This window comes from Carcharhinus amblyrhynchos, chromosome 14 (assembly GCF_965287045.1).
Source record: "Carcharhinus amblyrhynchos chromosome 14, sCarAmb.v2.hapA, whole genome shotgun sequence".
Lineage (NCBI taxonomy): Eukaryota > Metazoa > Chordata > Chondrichthyes > Carcharhiniformes > Carcharhinidae > Carcharhinus > Carcharhinus amblyrhynchos.
In genome coordinates this window covers 36,167,253-36,185,557 of record NC_137337.1, presented here as the reverse complement: position 1 = coordinate 36,185,557, position 18,305 = coordinate 36,167,253, and the positions used below count along the sequence as shown (strand labels likewise).

Below are 18,305 nucleotides of genomic sequence, written 5' to 3'. Positions count from 1 at the left end.
GGTTCCTCCAGGTGCTCCAGTTTTCTCTCACGGTCCTAAAGACGTGCTGATTAGGTGCATTGGCCATGCTAAATTCTCCTTCAGTGCACCCGAACAGGAGTTGGAGTTTGACGACTAAGGAATTTTCACAGTAACTTCATCGCAGTGTTAATGTAAGCCTACTTGTGACCCTAATAAATAAGCTTTAAAACTTTAAACAATATCACCTTGCTTCCAAATTAAGTTCCTCTAAGGACTGATCAACTGATGTGGGGAGATTATAAGGACATTGTCCTGCGACTTTCAGATCAGAAACCAATAACGCATTATGCAACTTCAGTTACAAGCTTGACCTGAAATTAATACATAGAGCAGTGATAAATTCAAACAAATGTATTTTTATTATATTTTGGCATTTGTACCTTGAAGATACACATCGGACTTCATTCTCCAAAGTAATTCAATTACAAGTTGCACAGTAGTCTCTTATTTTACATATCCTGATAGGAGCTCCTTTCACAGAAAGGATTCTTTATGGTTTGTGCAATTATTATATGAAAGGATATGTTGCTAAAAAGTTGGCCTTCTTTAAACTAACGCATAAAACCTAGATTTGGAATAAATAACCAATGCAATTTTTCAGTATAGTTCCAGATGTCGCTGGATATTTGGATAGACTGAAGCCCAAATTCTGCAAAGCCAATAAAAAGTATGAACAAAAACAAGACTGGAAAAATAACTGAAAGGGAGTTGTTCCTTTGTAAGATAAAGCATTGTGTTTAGCCAAAAAGTCCATCTGTGTTCTAAATTTCAAAATCAGATCACAAGAAATGTGACAATAATAGGGTTCTCTGTAATACAATATGTTTCAATTATCAACCTTGATGACAAGTATCCCAACTTAATTAGAATTAATAGAAAATTAGTTATGGTCATTGTTTAAATCAAAGTGGGGGGACCACCCTTTTTGAATCACGTGAATCCTTATTTAATACAGAATTTGTTATTTTTATTTACTTTTTCTTATTAATACAGAATCACAATTTTTAAAGATCTGTTTAGTTGGTGGATGATTTTTGAAAAGCAGACATTAACAAAGAGGTTCTTTGTCTCTGATGGGAAGATTATTTTGAATGGTATTTCCTAGAAGTCCAAAGAACCACATGCAAAAGCATGGAGTTGACAATGTAAACAAGCATACTATTATCCACTTTCAAGATATGTGTAGTTGAGACAAACCTGGTAATCCTGAAAATATAAATTTTAGTAGAACGTTTTTTAAGAGATCTTGTATTCAGTTGTTGTTAGGGTGTCAGAAACTGGGAATTTCCACCTAATGTCGAGTTTTGATAAACTGCCAAAACCGATGTTTGTTTAACTTCTGCACAAATGACCAGTGGCACATCAGTGGTATGTCAAACGCAAGTCAGTTAATTTATAATCTATTTTCTCTGTGCACGCCACTTGTTTCCAATTCTCATGACTCTGCCAAATGGAACTATGGCTGTATAGTAATGTATTCATGCCCTTAAAAAATGTACATACTAAATGTGGTCGGATAACGGGTTTCTACTGAGGATCTCCTATAATTAATAGCTAATGATTTTTGCATTCATGTCCTTTTCTTGAAACAGTTGTTTGATTCGGATACATTCTGTGCACAGGAGATTTAGCATTAATGGGATTCCCTAGACATGTGAACCCATTTTCACTGAAGACTAATGGATGGATCTATACCTGTGGAAAGACTGGAATTTTATTAATTACCATCGATATACATATATATGGAAATAAAAGTTTCTCCGATATTTCAGTTCTTCTCCCTTTCACCCCATCATCTTGAAACAGATGGAATTTCAATAATCCTGCCTGTGTTACCTGTAATAATGTGGGGACAAAGACTGAACAGTGTGACTTCAATTACAAGCTTCAGCTAATAACATACCTCTTGCATCACTTTCATTAAAAGAACTCTCATACAAATGCTACATATAATTCTATTATTTCAATAATCTAATCAAAGTCATAGAAACATAGAAACTCAAAGCAGGGGCAGGCCATTCAGCCCTTTGAACCTGCTCCACCATTCATTTTGTTCCTGGCTGATCATGGAGTTCAATATCCTGATCCTCCCTTCCTCCCATATCCCTTGACCCCTTTAGCCCCAAGAGATATATCTAATTTCACAATACTCCTGATGGGAGTATCTTTTATAAAGGACATGGTTCATTTACAAGGTCTTCTGCCATTATTGCCAAGTTGCCACACAATGCATCAGTAATTAAAAAGGGAAATTCTGGAGAATTTCATTTGTTTTAAAATAATAGGATGCATTTTCAGACTGTAGCTACCGGTAAACATGGGTACTTTTGCCAATATGATATATTGGAAAATAATGCCGACTGATTAGTTCTTATGAATATACCTTACTGTTATTCAATCGTTAGCTCAATAATCTTATTTTAAAAATTTGAAGGTTACGTATATGAACATACAGACTAGTAGCAGTAGGCCACTCGGTCCTTTGAGCCTGCTCAGCCATTCAAATATGGCAGACCTATTAATAACCTCAACTCCACATGCCTCCCTACCCCTGATAACCTTTCACCCCTTTGCTTATCAAGGATCTATCTACTTCTGCCTTAAAAGTAAAACACGTAACTGCATACAGTGAAAAGATCTATGGCTGGGACCTGTTACGGGAAGAACGGAAAATTCAGAGAGGCAGCCAAACATCCATTGACTTTAGGTGACACCAGAAAATCCTGGCTACAGGCGGGACTGGAAACTCCCAGCCTTAGGGTATGATGAAAGCCCCAAACAAATCCTACCTGGTTACTGAAGCTAGTGTTCTGCGTGATGTGTGACTGGAAGCAGAGTTGATTCATCTTTGCTCAATCACTGTGAACGGTGTACCATGATCCTTCATGAAGTAACATCACTGCCCTCCAACTCTGCAGAGATCATGAATGTACCTATGTGGGGAGGGGGGAAGACTAATCCAGAGTTTCCACAGGGCCAACCCATTTACTGACCCTAGACACAATATTTCCTTACAAATATTAACCCCAATTGAAATTATCAGTTTATAATACTGCTTCCATCACTGCTAATGATTGTCGTAATACTGCTAAAAATTGCACTGCACTTAACTACTACTTGATTAATAGAATTTCATGTAAAAATATCAGTTATACAAAAATACCAATAAAAACATGTTTCATATCAAAAAATATTTTAAGAAACTATTCCAGTTGCAAAAATGCTGCTAAATGTTAAAATATGGCAATCAATAATGTATTGTAAAAGACTATGCATCAGGTTGAAAAATTAGCCAGTTAGCAATCAAGCTAGTTCATCTCACAAAGCTAATTTCTGTGTCAGCCATAATGTAAATATCACTCTGTCTTAATGAAACGTAAAAGATTTCCTATAATGTATTTCATTAATTCCCTTGTCATCCATTACACTTGTACTATGTGTAAAACTTGATGGAAAGCTAAGGCTGTTTTCTGCTATCAAAATCTTTGTTCTGAGGCTGAGAACTGCTTCATTTCTGTGGGACATTGTCATTCTTGACTGTAATGCTTGAAAAAACACCTTCGCCTGACTTGTGCTGTCTCGCATCGTAGTTACTTGAGCGAACCACTGGAATTTAGATTGAAACTTGATGCAAACCATGGGTATTAAAACCAATCCAGATGAGATTGAATAAAACAGCAATGTGAATTTGGAAACATATTATGTATTGAGTGATTGTATATAAACAAAGTAGCGTGTCATTGAATACAAACCTTTTGTGTTCAAAAATACTCGACATGGAGTATGTACCTTGGTACACTGGAACTTAGCCATTTGGCCTTACCCACCAGCTTATATTTTTGTTGGCTCACCAGCAAACTATTTGGCTCCACTTTCAATGTGCAATCAGCTCCTCATTCTTACAGAATGGCCACATCCACCTTGAGGGGGAGGTCACTGGAATTTACCAGCTAACCGCAGCAAAATTCAAATTGGCCAACAATCCCACACCTTGCCCAAAGCAAGTTTATAGTTGCAACCTTCCATATAATTGCATGCATCCATATAGAGGGCAAATAATCTCCCACGGGATCTGTAATTTTTCTACATGGCATCTTATATTATGGGCAGGGCTGAGAGGCTGCAGCTGGAGGAGCATTTCTGATTGTCACTGCATACATACACATCCGACAAGCAAGAACCAGAAAGGCACCTAGAAAGGTACAGGAATACTACTGAACGAGCACAACACTGCAAGGTTCACAGTACCAAGGTCAAGTCTACATCTTAACTCAAATATTTTCAAAGAAGTTGATCAACAACATAGTAATGGTACCACTGACACACAAGTGTTAAGAACCCTAAGGTTATACTTAATAATAACATTTGAACTAATTTGCTTGATTAAAAAAAACAAGTTCTTTTTTTGAAAGATCTCTGTTTGTGTAATACTGAACTGTAATACTCCAAACGCCATGGATTTAATTCTCCACGGAAGAGTCAATGTGCAAAGAATTCTGACTATCTTTCTGTAACTGAAGGTTCTTTGACTCTCAAAAATATACATCTTCTTATCATTGTTTTAGATTCCTGCTGAACATATTTCTTTGGCTTCTTGGCATCCATTGCGTTGTGAGCTGTTTTTTTGTGCAGAAACGTGGAAGAACTGCAGAATATAAACTAACTGTTCCTTGGGCAGCTGAAACAAAAAGTCTTTCAACTTGACAGTGAAGTGTAGGCAATGGCTTTGGAAGGTTGTTGGGAATGCAGTGGGCAGCCAGGCTTACAGTACACAGCTCAAATGCATAGTTCAAATCCAATGTTCAAACCACAAATTCAGGAACCGAGTCGTCAGCTGTAAGGTCCAGAGATGAATATTTACTCGTTCGTTTGACAATGAAGGTTTCCTTTGTTGCATTGTACTGTTCAGCCAAGCACCGATTACAGCAATTACCTTCCTCATTCAGATTATGAGCACAGCCAAATGTGTAGCTCTGAGCAGCATCTTGGCAAAGGGTGGCTATCTCCATAAAGTCCTTCTGATAAAGACGAATATCATCCAAGCTTTGGCTGTGCCGGTCTGTGGAGGTCTTTGGTTTTCTGCACACAGGCTGCAATGTAGCAATATCAATGCACAAGTCACCATTTCATTCAAATTTTTTCAAAATTTCAATTGATCAGAAGTCTCTATTAAGTTATTCTCTGTGAAAATGTTGCAAATAGACTTAAAATAAACAAAGCAAAAAGCTGACAGGAAATTCTTAATTATTGTATCCCAGAATAGATGTTTGTCAAAATTCAACGGAAGGGCTTAAAATTTAATTCCACACACCAAAAGTAAGCAAAATTAAATACAGCTGAACTTTGGAAACCTTCCTTTAGCTAGGACTCAAGATTTTTCTCTGTTGCAAGTACGGAAGCTTTCTGAACACAATCAAGTTAACCAATTGATCTAAAAAGGATGGGACATTTGAATGGATAAAATCACCCAGTTTGGATTTTAGATTATAATTTTGGATCTTAACTCCGTATATAACCTGTGCCACCACTTTACATAGTACGTGTGCATCAGCTTTAGGTTCCAGTTAACCTAAATGACTATGTTGTTAAGAGCTCAGCATGTCAAGTTATACTCTTTAGGAGTGTAGATTTTTGTGGGCCACTTTAGTAGCATTTCTTGTTAGCACATGTGTGTCCATATTCACTTAATGTCTTATGGTCAGAGCATTATAAAAGTGCTATGGTTAGATTGGACTAAAGGCTGCCTCAAATTTTACTCAGTCCACTTAAAGGGAGGCAATGGCCTAGTGGCATTATCACTAGACTATTAATGCAGGAACTCAGCTAATGTTCTGGAGAACCGGGTTTGAATCCCATCAAGGCAGGTGGTAAAATTTAAATTCAATAAAAATATCTGGAATTAAGAATCTACTGATGACCATGAAACCATTGTCGATTGTCAGAAAAACCCAACTGGTTCACTAATGTCCTTTAAGGAAGGAAATCTGGCCTACATATGACTCCAAAACCACAGCCATGTGGCTGACTCTTAACTGCCCTCTGAAATGGCACAGCAAGCCACTCAGTTCATCACCACCTTCACAAGGATAACTAGGGATGGGCAATAAATGCTGGCGTGCAAGTGACACTCATGTCCCATGAATGAATTAAAAAAAACTTGCTGCTTGATGAAGCTTTTGACCCATCCAGTTACAATGGTACCGGGATCCAAATGCCACCAAGACCACTATTTCAATTTATTCATAGGGTGCGTATGTCTAGTCTAGCAGGTGCCACTCTGATCTGATTCAACTCTGGAATTAAGATGGCAGTCAGCAGTATTCCACGGAGGGGCAGGGTGGAAAACTGCTCACTTACCATGTTTTCATAGAATCCTAGTGCAGAAGGAGGCCATTTGACCCATCGAGTCTGCACCAAGCACAATCCCACCCGGGTTTTTTCCCCATAACCCCATGCATTTACCCTAGCTCCCCTTGACATTAAGGATCAATTTAGCATGGCCAATTCACCTAACCCACACATCTTTGGACGGTGGGAGGAAACCAGAGCACTTGGAGGAAATCCATGCAGACATGGGGAAAATATGCAAACTCCACACAGACAGTGATCCAAGCCGGGAATCAAACCCAAGTATCTGGCGCTGTGAGACAGCAGTGCTAATCACTGTGCCACCATGCCACCCCTTTACTGGGTGTGTTGGGTTAAAATAAAAGCTTATATTTCTGTTGACCTAGTCCTCTACTGTTGTGCAAGCTTCAACCCAAGAACAGTTACAGACAACCAGCAAAAAAATGGATTCTGGAAACTCATAGTTGCAAGCTTTAAGAGATAAATGTGCGTAAATAAAGGGATACCGTCCATCAGTAGCATGCTTGGAATATTGCAGGAACAACTGGTTCGGACTCAAGTCCATTCTGAATCATCATGCAGCTTTGCATTAGTAACAGTAAGTGCTGCTTCCCAGAGTAATAAGATCCCTGCCAGGTCAAAGAGGACTAATCACAGGCACAGGCACTGTGTCTTCTGTGACCATTGCCGCGGGTAGCAAACCATTCACTCTGCTATTCCCTTGTCTGGGGAAGTATTGAATCACAGAGCACAACTACAAGCAGCATGGAGAAGTTTTCAACACAGAAGGGGTAAATGTACACAAACACACATTGCACAAGTGTGCACCCTGGTACAAGATGATTTGCTTATTCCAGAGATATTGCAGATTGGCATTTTACAGTTGTGCAAAAAGGAAAATATTAGCTGCCCAAGAGAAGTGTCTGACTCCTGTGATGTCTTCTATTGGTTTATGGAAGGTCATGGTGGCATAAAAGGGTCAGAATGACCTTCACCACTGTCAGTAGTATATAGCAGATGTTTCACTTTAGCTGAAACATTAGCAGCGGCACAGAGTGGGGGCTGCGTAGCTGATTTGGTTGCTGCAGGCATTAAAAGTGTAAACGTTTAATTTGAATTCCCTTAAAACGTTGCTAGAGATAAATCTGAGAAATGTTCTGTCTGTTTTATTGCAGAAACTGCTTGAATTATGCTAATTTGGAATTCATTGTTTGATCTCTTTAAATATATTACCACCACAAAAGGAAGAGCTCGCCTCTAACAGTTTCTGCCGACTTTGCAAAGCAACCTGCAGTTCTTCTTTGGGCGGTACGGTGACACAGTGGTTAGCACTGCTGCCTCACAGCGCCAGGGACCCAGGTTTGATTCCAGCTTGGGTGACTGGCAGTGTGAAGTCTGCACATTCACCCCGTGTTTGTGTGGGTTTCCTCCAGGTGCTCCAATTTCCTCCCACACTCCAAAAGATGTGCAGGTTAGGCTGATTGGCCATATTAAATTGCCCCTCAGCGTCAGGGAGACTAACAAGGTAAATATGTGGGGTTACAGGGATTGGGCCTGGGTAGGTTTGTTGTCGGTGCAGACTCGAGGGCCAAATGGCCTTCTTCTGCGCTATAGAGATTCTGTGATTCTTCAAGTCATATTTCAGGATTTCCTTTTTAAAAACCAATCTAGCTGCAAAAGTGGCCATGTCTGTGATGAAGTCACTGTGAAACTCTCTACCTTATTGTATTTTCATCTGTAACTGTCTGTGTTGCTTAGTGGACAAGTGTGTTCTTTTAAAGCAAAATCTTTCAGCTTGCTTTGCCTTGAGTATAGTAGAAATCACTACGTTATTGACTATGTTTAAAAATTGAATAATAAATTTACACAAGTAACAGCTTTAATCTCCTTGACAAGAGCAGTTGCTTGCCTTTGGGTGATCCACCACATACCACCCTTGTGGAAGGTTCCACATCTGACAGGCTTTGCCGTAAGCAGGAAATTGCCTCCCCTCCCCAGGCCTGACCTCTGCCCTCTGGCATGGGAATGATTCATTACTCAAGAAGTCAGCTGCAAATCCCATTTCACCCTGCTTGAACCAGAACTTGAATATGCTTAAAACTGAACAAAAGCAGGATAGATGTCAGCCAATTATTTGTTTGTTGGGAGGAACACAATCGTAACGCAAGTTCTCAGTTGGTTTCTGTAAGCAGATATTTGATCAACATAAGTTTTGGGTGGTAAAGCATGTTTGAAAAGCTAATCTAATTAACCTCATTGGCAAAATTAATCTGAAATCAATAATGCCCAAAGGCCCCAAGCGCCTCACATTAGACCCTGAACCGCATCTGCATGTCAATTCTGACTCCTGCTGGAGGCCAAAGGAAACTGGCCTCAAAATGCCCCCTGCCATCCTAACCCTGCCCCAAACCCGCCTACACTATTTCCACTGGGCTCGTGCTGGGCTGAGATGGCAGGGAGTTCAAATCAGCTTTCCGGAATGAAAAAACACCCTTGTGGCTTTGTTGGTTAGTTCATCAATTGTACACTGACAAATAGCAGAGCAATTTATTTGAAGAAAAGGAGAATGTGTACTTGTGAAACAGATCCAGATAGGTTTGATTTTAATCATGCGGGGTGAACTCACCTGTGGTAATGAATCTATACTTTGGCCATAAAGTCTCACCACTGTTTCAGAAGAACTGGAAGTGGAAGAACTCAGCTCCCGCACTATCAGTCCTGCAGCAAATGAAATAGGTGCTATTAAAATATTGCAAAATCCTTTACAAACACAGGCTGAGGAGGTGACCAACAACTCGCCATTTCATCCACCACTGAATAGAGTGCTCTGAACATTAGAATTTGCTCAAAAAAAGTGAATTAACAATGCTTGCTAATATCAGTCCGTATAAAGAAACTGCAAGAAGTCTCACAACACCAAATTAAAAGACCAACAGATCACTCACCTGATGAAGGAGCAGCGCCTCCAAAAGCTCATGATTCCAAATAAATCTGTTGGGCTTTAACCTGGTGTTGTGAGACTTCTTATTGTGCCCACCCCAGTCCAATGCCTGCATCTCCACATCATTAAAAAAAACCCCACAATTGTGATTAGGAAGAAATAAGGCATGAGTTCCAATTCTTCGCAAATGAGATGATTTGAGCCAGTAGCCTTGACAAAAAAGTCAAATATTTGCAACCTCAGTGAGCCTCTGTATTGAATTGTATCTTCAGAAATTGCTGGACTTATCCCCTGCTTCCAGTTAAGAGCTAGTAATTCATGTCATAAGGACCCTGATGATGACATAATTTATGACCCTGATATGAAACGCAACCTTGGAGACTCAGAAAAGAAACAAATGGAGCTGAGGGCTCCCCAGACCAGCAATTCCTGAAAGCTTTCAAAAATAAACTTAAAATCCATCAATGTGATAGTTTTGAGGCCGTGAGTGTTGGAAGGTGATCAATTTCAGTTGCAAACATGTTATGACATTCAGAAATGTAAATTAGACAGATTTTTTTCAAAAAGATCACTTTTGCATACAGTATGAATAAAAATGTTTCTATGTATAACACACCTGCCCTGTCATTCACTCGCAACTTCTCAAGACCCAATACAACAATTCACAACACAACTGAGTTACTCTGTCAGCTTCTTCTGCTAATGGTTTTCATTTTTTTCCTGACCTTCCCTTCCTGACGTTTATTTTCTTTCACTCTTAATCCACTCTTTCTTTCCATATGTAATTTGATTCTTATTCCCTCTATTTCATTCTCTGTCATTCGTTCTGTTCATTTCTCTCCTGTTGCTTTCATTGGGCACAATATTCATGAGGTTCCAGATGCGATATTGGCATTGTGGCACCAGCATCCATACGCATTTCCAGCTCTTTGTACTGTAAATAAAGCATGATCGGAAGGCTGAGGAAATAAATTCAATGCCTGTCACTCCTTGCAAGGTGCATCATTCTGGCAATGTTAGATTACTTTAAAATATCGACAATAATTGTTTAATGAATTAGCCTGAAGCATAATTACTCTAGGTGGGCAAATCCAGTAGTGATATTACAAATGGGAATGAGATGAATGGTCACTTAATCCACTTCATTTTTACGGTAGCATTTGTTAATGGAGGAATATTTTAAAAACATGTTTTACTCCATTCTTAAAGATACAAAGCCAATGCTCAGGGCAGACCAGGCAAACCCAAATCCACGCCCGCTCCAAAACCCAAATTCCAATTGAACTCAACTCATGGTCCCCACAAACAAGATCCAAGCTGACAAGGTAAAGCTTTGCACTCCATCCTGTGCTTGATTCAATGCTTGGTCTCAGCCAAAAGCCCCTTTGTTTAAAAAAACTTTACTCCATTCTTAAAGTTACTAAGCTAATACTCAGAATAGAACATAGAACATTACAGCACAAACAGACCCTTCGGCCCACAAGTTGCGCTGATCACACCCATACCTACCAAGCCATAGAACTATCTGTAACTCCCAATCCCATTAAATCCCATACACTCATCCAGAAGTCTTTTAAAAGACCCCAGCGAGTTCGCCTCTACCACCACCAACGGCAGCCGATTCCACTCACTCACCACCCTCTGAGTGAAAAACTTACCCCGACATCTCGTCTGTACTTGCTTCCCAGCACCTTAAACCTGTGTCCTCTCACAGCGACTATTTCAGCCCTGGGAAATAGCCTCCGAGAATCCACCTTATCTATTCCTCTCAACATTTTATAAACCTCTATCAGGTCGCCTCTCAACCTTCGTCTCTCCAGGGAGAACAGACCTAGCTCCCTTAACCTATCTTCATAAGGCATGCCTCCCAATCCAGGCAAAGTCCTTGTAAATCTCCTCTGCACCCTCTCAATAGCTTCCACATCTTTCCTGTAGTGAGGTGACCAGAACTGCGCATAGTACTCCAAGTGGGGTCTGACAAGGGTCTTATAAAGTTATAAAGAATGGACCAGGCAAACTCAAATCTGTTCCTCGCTTGCTCCAAAAACCAAATTAAATTCAAATTGAATCCAATTCAAAGTCCCTACAAGAGACGTAAACAACCCCAAGCTGACAAAGACCCATCCTGGCTCGATCCGACACCTACCCTGACTTGCCGAGAAACTGGGAAAACTGCTTGTTCTTGACTAGAGCTATCGAATTTTACTAAACCATTTAACCCACAGAAATAGATATGTGGGGCCTTGGTTTAACATTTAATCTAAGAGTAATATTAGCTCTGGCTAATCTTCTGTCACTATCACAGAAATGCCCTTTTGCATGAACAGAAATTCTAAAAGAAATGGTGGCAACAAGAGCATTGAAACACTTGTGTGAGTGATGCATTTTTAAATATGCGCAATGTTTTAATTATCTCAATACAAAATCAAAAGTAACGTGGAAATCTGAACTAAAAACAGCGAACATTGGAAATGTTCAGAAAACCGGCAGCAACTTTGGAAAAGAATTATTGTGTTACCCTGGTGACCTTTCATCAGTTCTAACCAAAGGTCATCAATTTGAAACATTAACATTTTTAACAAATTGTTCTGTTATCGTCTAGAAAGGCGGAACTCAAGAAAATAAACATCTTACGAGAAATGGCATTTTACTCTTTTTTGGAACGTTCAAGTAAAACCTTTGTCTGTTCCCAGCTGCTTTTTACTCCAGTGGATAAACAAAGAATAGTACCATACTGTCGTCTGAAAAAAGGGGCAGTCAGTTCTTGGACCACAATCAGCTCTCTACCGTGGGAAGCTGTATTATCCGGGCTGGCTTACTTACAAAATACTGATTTAACGTTCCAGGGATTGATGGCCTTTCTTCGCTACATCACCAGAACACAGTATGCCAAATATATAATTTGAGAGACAGCTAGTCAGCTGAGAAACCACAGAAATGCAACAGTCAAAAAATTCCTGGTGAGCTCCTCCTGTTGAATGTATAGTGGCTGGCACATCAACCTGCCAGTCTGCCTTACTGATCTCACCCCACAACCTGGCAACAGGGTCATTAGCACAAAGGGACGCTGCCCCCTCGTCTGTACCCATTCCACAATGTCACCATCTCATCCTGGTGAAGGTGGACCGCTCCGGTCAAAGAATAACATTTTTGCCATTCCGTTATAACTTTCCCAAGAGAAACCAATTGCTCTGGAATTGTTTCTACATCAGAAACTGGCATCGTGGGTCCCACTCACACCTCCTGTATCGCAGTGTATTTTACCTGTATGATAGATGGAACTATAGCAGGATTTCCAGTCGGGAACCTTACTCTGTTGTTTTACAATGATGCTAAGACGGTGGGTATGTAAGATTGGGAGGACCAACCTTCAACCCAACCCTGATAGAATCTGCATCAGGACCAGAAAGGAGCAGATACTGGTAGAATATCTGCCTGAATTTATCAAGGAATTTCAGGCCTGATGTTTTTCACATAAAGAAATTATTTTTTAATAGCATTCCTACAGTTCAGAAAAAGTCATTCGGTCCATCGAGTCTGCACCAACCCTCTGACAGAGAATCTTATCCAGGCCCTCGCCCCTACTCTATCCCTGTAACCACGCACGTTACCATGGCTAATCCACCTAACATACACATTTTTAGACATTAAACAACAATTCAGCATGGTCAATTCACCTAATCTGCACATCTTAAATTTAAGTTGATTCATTAGGATCACAGGTAGGCTTACACTAACACTACAATAAATTTACTGTGAAGATCCCCTAGTTGCCACACTCTGGCACCTGTTTGGGTAAACGGAGGGTGAATTTAGCATGACCAATGCAGCTATCTAGCATGTCTTTCAGACTGTGGAGAAAACCGGAGCACCTGGAGGAAACTCACGCAGACATGAGGAGAGTGTGCAGACTCCGCATAGTGATCCAAGGCCAGAATTGAACCTGGGTCCCTGGAGCTGTGAGGCAGAGGTGCTAACCACTGTGTCACCATGGATTTGAATTAACAATAAAATGACTGTAGGTTCTTACATTAACTGTTCTTAGTGCATTTTTCAAACTTTTCACTCAATTCTTTGGCCTTGAGTGTATATAAAAATAAAGAGGTTTTACTACATTGTTTCAAAACACCCTGGAAGGTATTCTCCCACCACTGCTCACCAGCATGTCCGTTCAGTTGCCGTTGCATCAGCATCTCCTCGGTGATGTGAATACACATGTCGGGACTGACCTCTGGAGCCAGCTCATGTCCTTGCTCCAAGTCCTTGGGATCATCAACCAGCATTTCTATTTCTAGGATAGAAACAACACACTTAGCTCCAGCAAATTTTAAAAATTTCATTCTGCAACCTCACAATTGGGAGAAAGATGAGTATTTTTCCGACTGGGGCAGTTAAGTTGACTCAGTGCCAGACAGTTCGGTAAATTACAGCCACTCTCCCAAATTCTAGACATATCATGCTTAAAATATAAAATCCAAGCTTGGCCAAAATAAAAGATCCATATTTACCTGAAGAAAAATTATCCAATGATTTTTCATATTATTGGTGTTGGTTTAATAGATCAGCATACAAGTACTCTACAACTTTCCTTTGTATACAGTCATACTCTGATGCAAGAGTATGTATATATTTTCTAATAGTATTGAGCTGTTTCTTCAAATATCATTGAGTATTGCAATAAAAAGACACATGTGGTCAAAGTTCTTTATCTTGCACTCATCAGGACAATTCACAAGAATTCCAACTGTAAAGGGAACAACAATTTATACTGCTTGGGAGAAGTGTTGATTGGTGGCAATCAGAAATGGACAACTGGCACATTCTCCATGGCAATGTCTCTACTCACTTGCCAACCAATCACAACTCTCTTCTCATGCAGTATAAATTGCTATTCCCTTTACATTTGGAATGCTTGTGAATTGTCCTGACGAGTACAAGATGAAAAGCTTTGACAACATTTGCCTTTTTTTCAGCTGCTCTCAAGTTCCTTACTACCAAATGACTAGCTTTAAATATTACAAAAAATAGCAGCTGCTGGGGCTAATTCCAAAGAATCTATACAGTTCCTGAGTGACTTGGAGTTTGCAAGGTGAAAATTAAAAACCTTCACTCAGCTGGGGTCTTCAGCTTCCTAAAGACGTCTCAGATGTTCCCACAGAGGTAAATCATACATTTAATATGATGACACTAACCTCTAGCTACATTTTCAATTATATTAGGCAGGATTCTCCAGTGCAGCCAGCAGTGGCAGGATTGGAAATCCCAGCCTAAAGTTAACAGACTTCTGATTGCTCTCCAAATTTTCTGCTTCAGCCCATGGCAATTCTCACCGCTGGACTGGCGCGACTGGAAAATACCAGCCATCGTCGAGCCAACTGAGCAAGGTGAAGAGCAAGTTAAGAACAAATGAAATGGAGTATTGTTTTGAACAAAGGGTGAGCGACTGCTAGAATGTGTTAAAATGAAGATGAGGAATTGGCACACCACAACATTTAAGACTACAGGCCAAGTGTTGGCAAGTGGGATTAAGTGAGCAGGTCAGGGTCTTTCATGCAGTGGTTCAGACCCAATGGGCCAAAGGGCCTCTTCTGCACTGTAGTATTCTCTGATTCTGCAAGGGATGATTTAAATCTGAACTCAGTAAGCAAATCAGCTAAATGATAGAAAATGTTGAGAGTGCTGGCATTCTGGAAATATAAGACCAGAATGATTGAAGATCAGAATGATTCTTCACCTGAATTGTCATGATCTGCACCCATTTTGGTAAATTAATTCAAATCATCTCCAACATGTTTTTCTACCTATTTCCTTGGTGCAGCCCAGTATTATGAAATGGCAGGTTTCAGATTCTTTTAAGCATTTTATGGCTTTGCTGGGTGTCAGAACAATCATCACATGCTTTCAGTACATTCATTACAAAATCAATACACTGAACTGCCAGTAGAAATAAAGGTGCTGTAAATAGAGACATGCTCGAACTAGTCCGTAAAATCCAGACAAAAGTCTTGATTGTGACAGGGTTGGGTTATGGAGGGGAAACCTGAAAGTCTGGGTATCACCACATGCAAAACGCCATACGTGAGGACACGTGTGCACTGGTTCCTGCCCTGACATCAGCCGGATTGTCCAGTTTGGCTTCCAGTTAGGCGGGGAGCACAAGGCAGGCTGCATCATTGGGTAGGGAGACTGCCAGCCGCCATTAGGAGGGCTTGTGCTAAGAGGCCAACCCCTGGGAGAGGGAGAAAGGGGCGGGGTGAGGGGTCAACAGTGCAGGGAGGAAGGCTGACTTGAGGCAAGTTTAGGCTTGCGGGGACCAGGGAGAAACTCCCTCCAACTGCCAGGTTTCTCCAGGCCTGTGAAACACAGCTGGTGTTAAACCGGAAAAACAACTTAAATCTGGGACCGGCAGCCTCATTAATGTTTAAATTGTCACGCTGCCTCCTATCAATAGTTAGCTGCCGGGCTCATGTTCCACCTCTGCTAGACCCAGAAAGGGGCGGGTTGAAGGCAGGGCAACATTAGGTTTGAGATTCCTATCAAGCCTAACCCAGCAGGCTTTAGGGTTAAAGTTCACTTCTTCCTTTGTGCGTTTCAGAAGCTAAAAAAAACAATTAATTGAGAAAGCAATTTATCTCATGTTTTAGGACTTTATTAGCCTTTCCCTTACTTTTTAAAAATGTTTGAGAGAGATGTATGGAGCGGCACTGTGACACTGTGGTCAGCACTGCTGCCACACAGCACCAAAGATCTTGGTTCAATTCTGGCCTTGAGTCACTGTGTAGAGTTTGCACATTCTTCCTGTGTCTGCATGGGTTTCCTCCGGGTGCTCCAGTTTCCTCCCACACCCCAAACATGGACTGGCCATGAACAATGCGCACGTGTGTTTATGGGGCTAGAGTAGGGGAGTGGGCCTGGGTGGAGTGCTCCTTTGGAGGGTTGGTGTAGACCACATGGGCCGAATGGCCTCCTTCTGCAGTGTAGAGATTCTATGTAGATTTCAAAGTTTAACTATTAGTTCAAAAGTGAGTCTGAATAGGAATTATTTTATTGAACATTGTAGGTGACAGCTTAAGGTTCAAGGTGCAGGATGCAACCACGGGGATTCATTCCTGGAATAAGGATCTTATCTTATGAAGAAAGATCAAACAAGTTTGGCCTATATGCTGTGAAGATTAGAAGAATGAGAGATAATCTTATTGAAACATACAAGATCCTGGGGAGATTTGATAGGTTGGCTACTAGGAGAATGTTTCCACATGAGAGAGACAGAACTAGGGGATACACTTTAAGAATAAGAAGTCCACTATTTGAGATGGAAATGAGAATTTTTTTCTTTGAGCTAGTATGTGAAATTTCCTTCCCCAGAAAGCGGTGGAGGTTGGGTCATTGGATGTATTCAAGATTGAGTTAGAGAAATGTTTTGATTGACAAGGGAGGTGAGGATTATGGGATACAGAATGGAAAGTGGAGATGAGAAGGTAACTAAATCAGCCATGATTTTAGTGAATGGGAAAGCAGGTTCAAAGGGCTGAATGGCCTAGCCCTACTCCATAGAATCCCTACAATGCAGAAGAAAGCCAGTTGGCTCATCAAGTCTATACTGATACTCAAGAGCATCTTACCTAGGTCGCTTTTTGTCCTATCCCCATAACCCCATGCATTTACCTTAGCTAATACACCTAACCTGTACATCGTGGGACATTAAGGAGAAAGTTAGCGTGGCCAATCCACCTAATCTGCATATCGTACCAAAGGTCATGCACGCAAACCAGCCTCCCATCCATTGACTCTGTCAACACTTCCTGCTGCCTTGGAAAGCCAGCATAATTAAGGACCCCACACACCCTGGATATTCTCTCTTCCACCTTCTTCTGTTGGGAAAAGGATTCAAAAGTCTGAGGTCGCATTCCAACTGACTCAAGAACAGTTTCTTCCCTGCTGCCATCAGACTTTTGAATGGGCTTACCTTGCATTAAGTTGATCTTTCTCTACATCCTAGCTATGACTGTGACACTACATTCTGCATTGTCTCGTTTCCTTCTCTGTGAATGGTATGCTTTGCCTGTATAGCACGCAAGAAACAATGCTTTTCACTGTATAGTAATACATGTAACAATAATAAATCAAATCAAATTAAATCTTTGGACTGGGATAAGAAACTGGGTGACCCGGAGGAAACCCATGGGGAGAATGTGCAAACTCCACACTGTCACCCAAGGCTGGAATTGAACCCGGGTCCTTGGTGCTAACCATTATGTCATTATGCTCTTCCTGTGTTAAAAAACAAGTAGGATAAAAGGTGAGGTCAATCAAGGGATATGGATAAGGCAATCACAAGATTCAGTTTCATAGAGTCATTGAGATTTACAGCATGGAAACAGGTCCTTCAGCCCAACTTGTCCATGCCACTTTTTTTTTAAACCCCTCAGCTAATATCAATTGCTCGCATTGGCCCATATCCCTCTATACCCATCTTACCTATGTAACTGTCTAAATGCTTTTTAAAAGACAAAATTGTATCCGCCTCTACTACTACCTCTGGCAGCTTGTTCCAGACACTCACCACCCTCTATGTGAAAAAGTTGCCCTTCTGGACACTTTTGTATCTCTCCCCTCTCAAGTTAAACCTAGTTTTAGAGTCCTCAACCTTTGAGAAAAGATGTTGACTATCTAGCTGATCTATACCCCTCATTATTTTATAGACCTCTGTAAAATCACCCCTAAGCCTTCCACGCTCCAGAGAAAAAAATCCCGGTCTACCCAACTTCTCCTTGCAACTCAAACCATCAAGTCCCAGTAGCAACCTGGTAAATCTCTTCTGTGCTCTTTCTAGTTTAATAATATCCTTTCTATAATAAGGTGACCAGAACTGTACACAGTATTTTGAGTGTGGCCTTACCAATGTCTTGTAAAACTTCAACAAGGCGTACCAACTCCTGTATTCAATGTTCTGATCAGTGAAACCAAGCATGCCGAATGCCTTCTTCACCACTCT

The 18,305-nt window shown here is 40.7% G+C and overlaps 1 protein-coding gene across 1 annotated transcript in view; it reads right to left on the bottom strand.

The window, feature by feature from the left end:
- Positions 1-357: 357 nt before the first annotated feature.
- frmd6 (FERM domain containing 6) overlaps positions 358-18,305 on the bottom strand; it is a 128,776-nt gene continuing 110,828 nt past the window's right edge. Inside the window, exons 12-14 of the mRNA XM_080202682.1 lie at positions 13,470-13,601; positions 8,996-9,087; positions 358-5,111 (exon numbers count right to left, since the gene is read on the bottom strand). Of these exons, the coding sequence (XP_080058808.1) occupies positions 4,824-5,111; positions 8,996-9,087; positions 13,470-13,601 (512 nt within the window). The 3' untranslated portion in view covers positions 358-4,823. The remainder of the gene's footprint in view (positions 5,112-8,995; positions 9,088-13,469; positions 13,602-18,305) is intronic.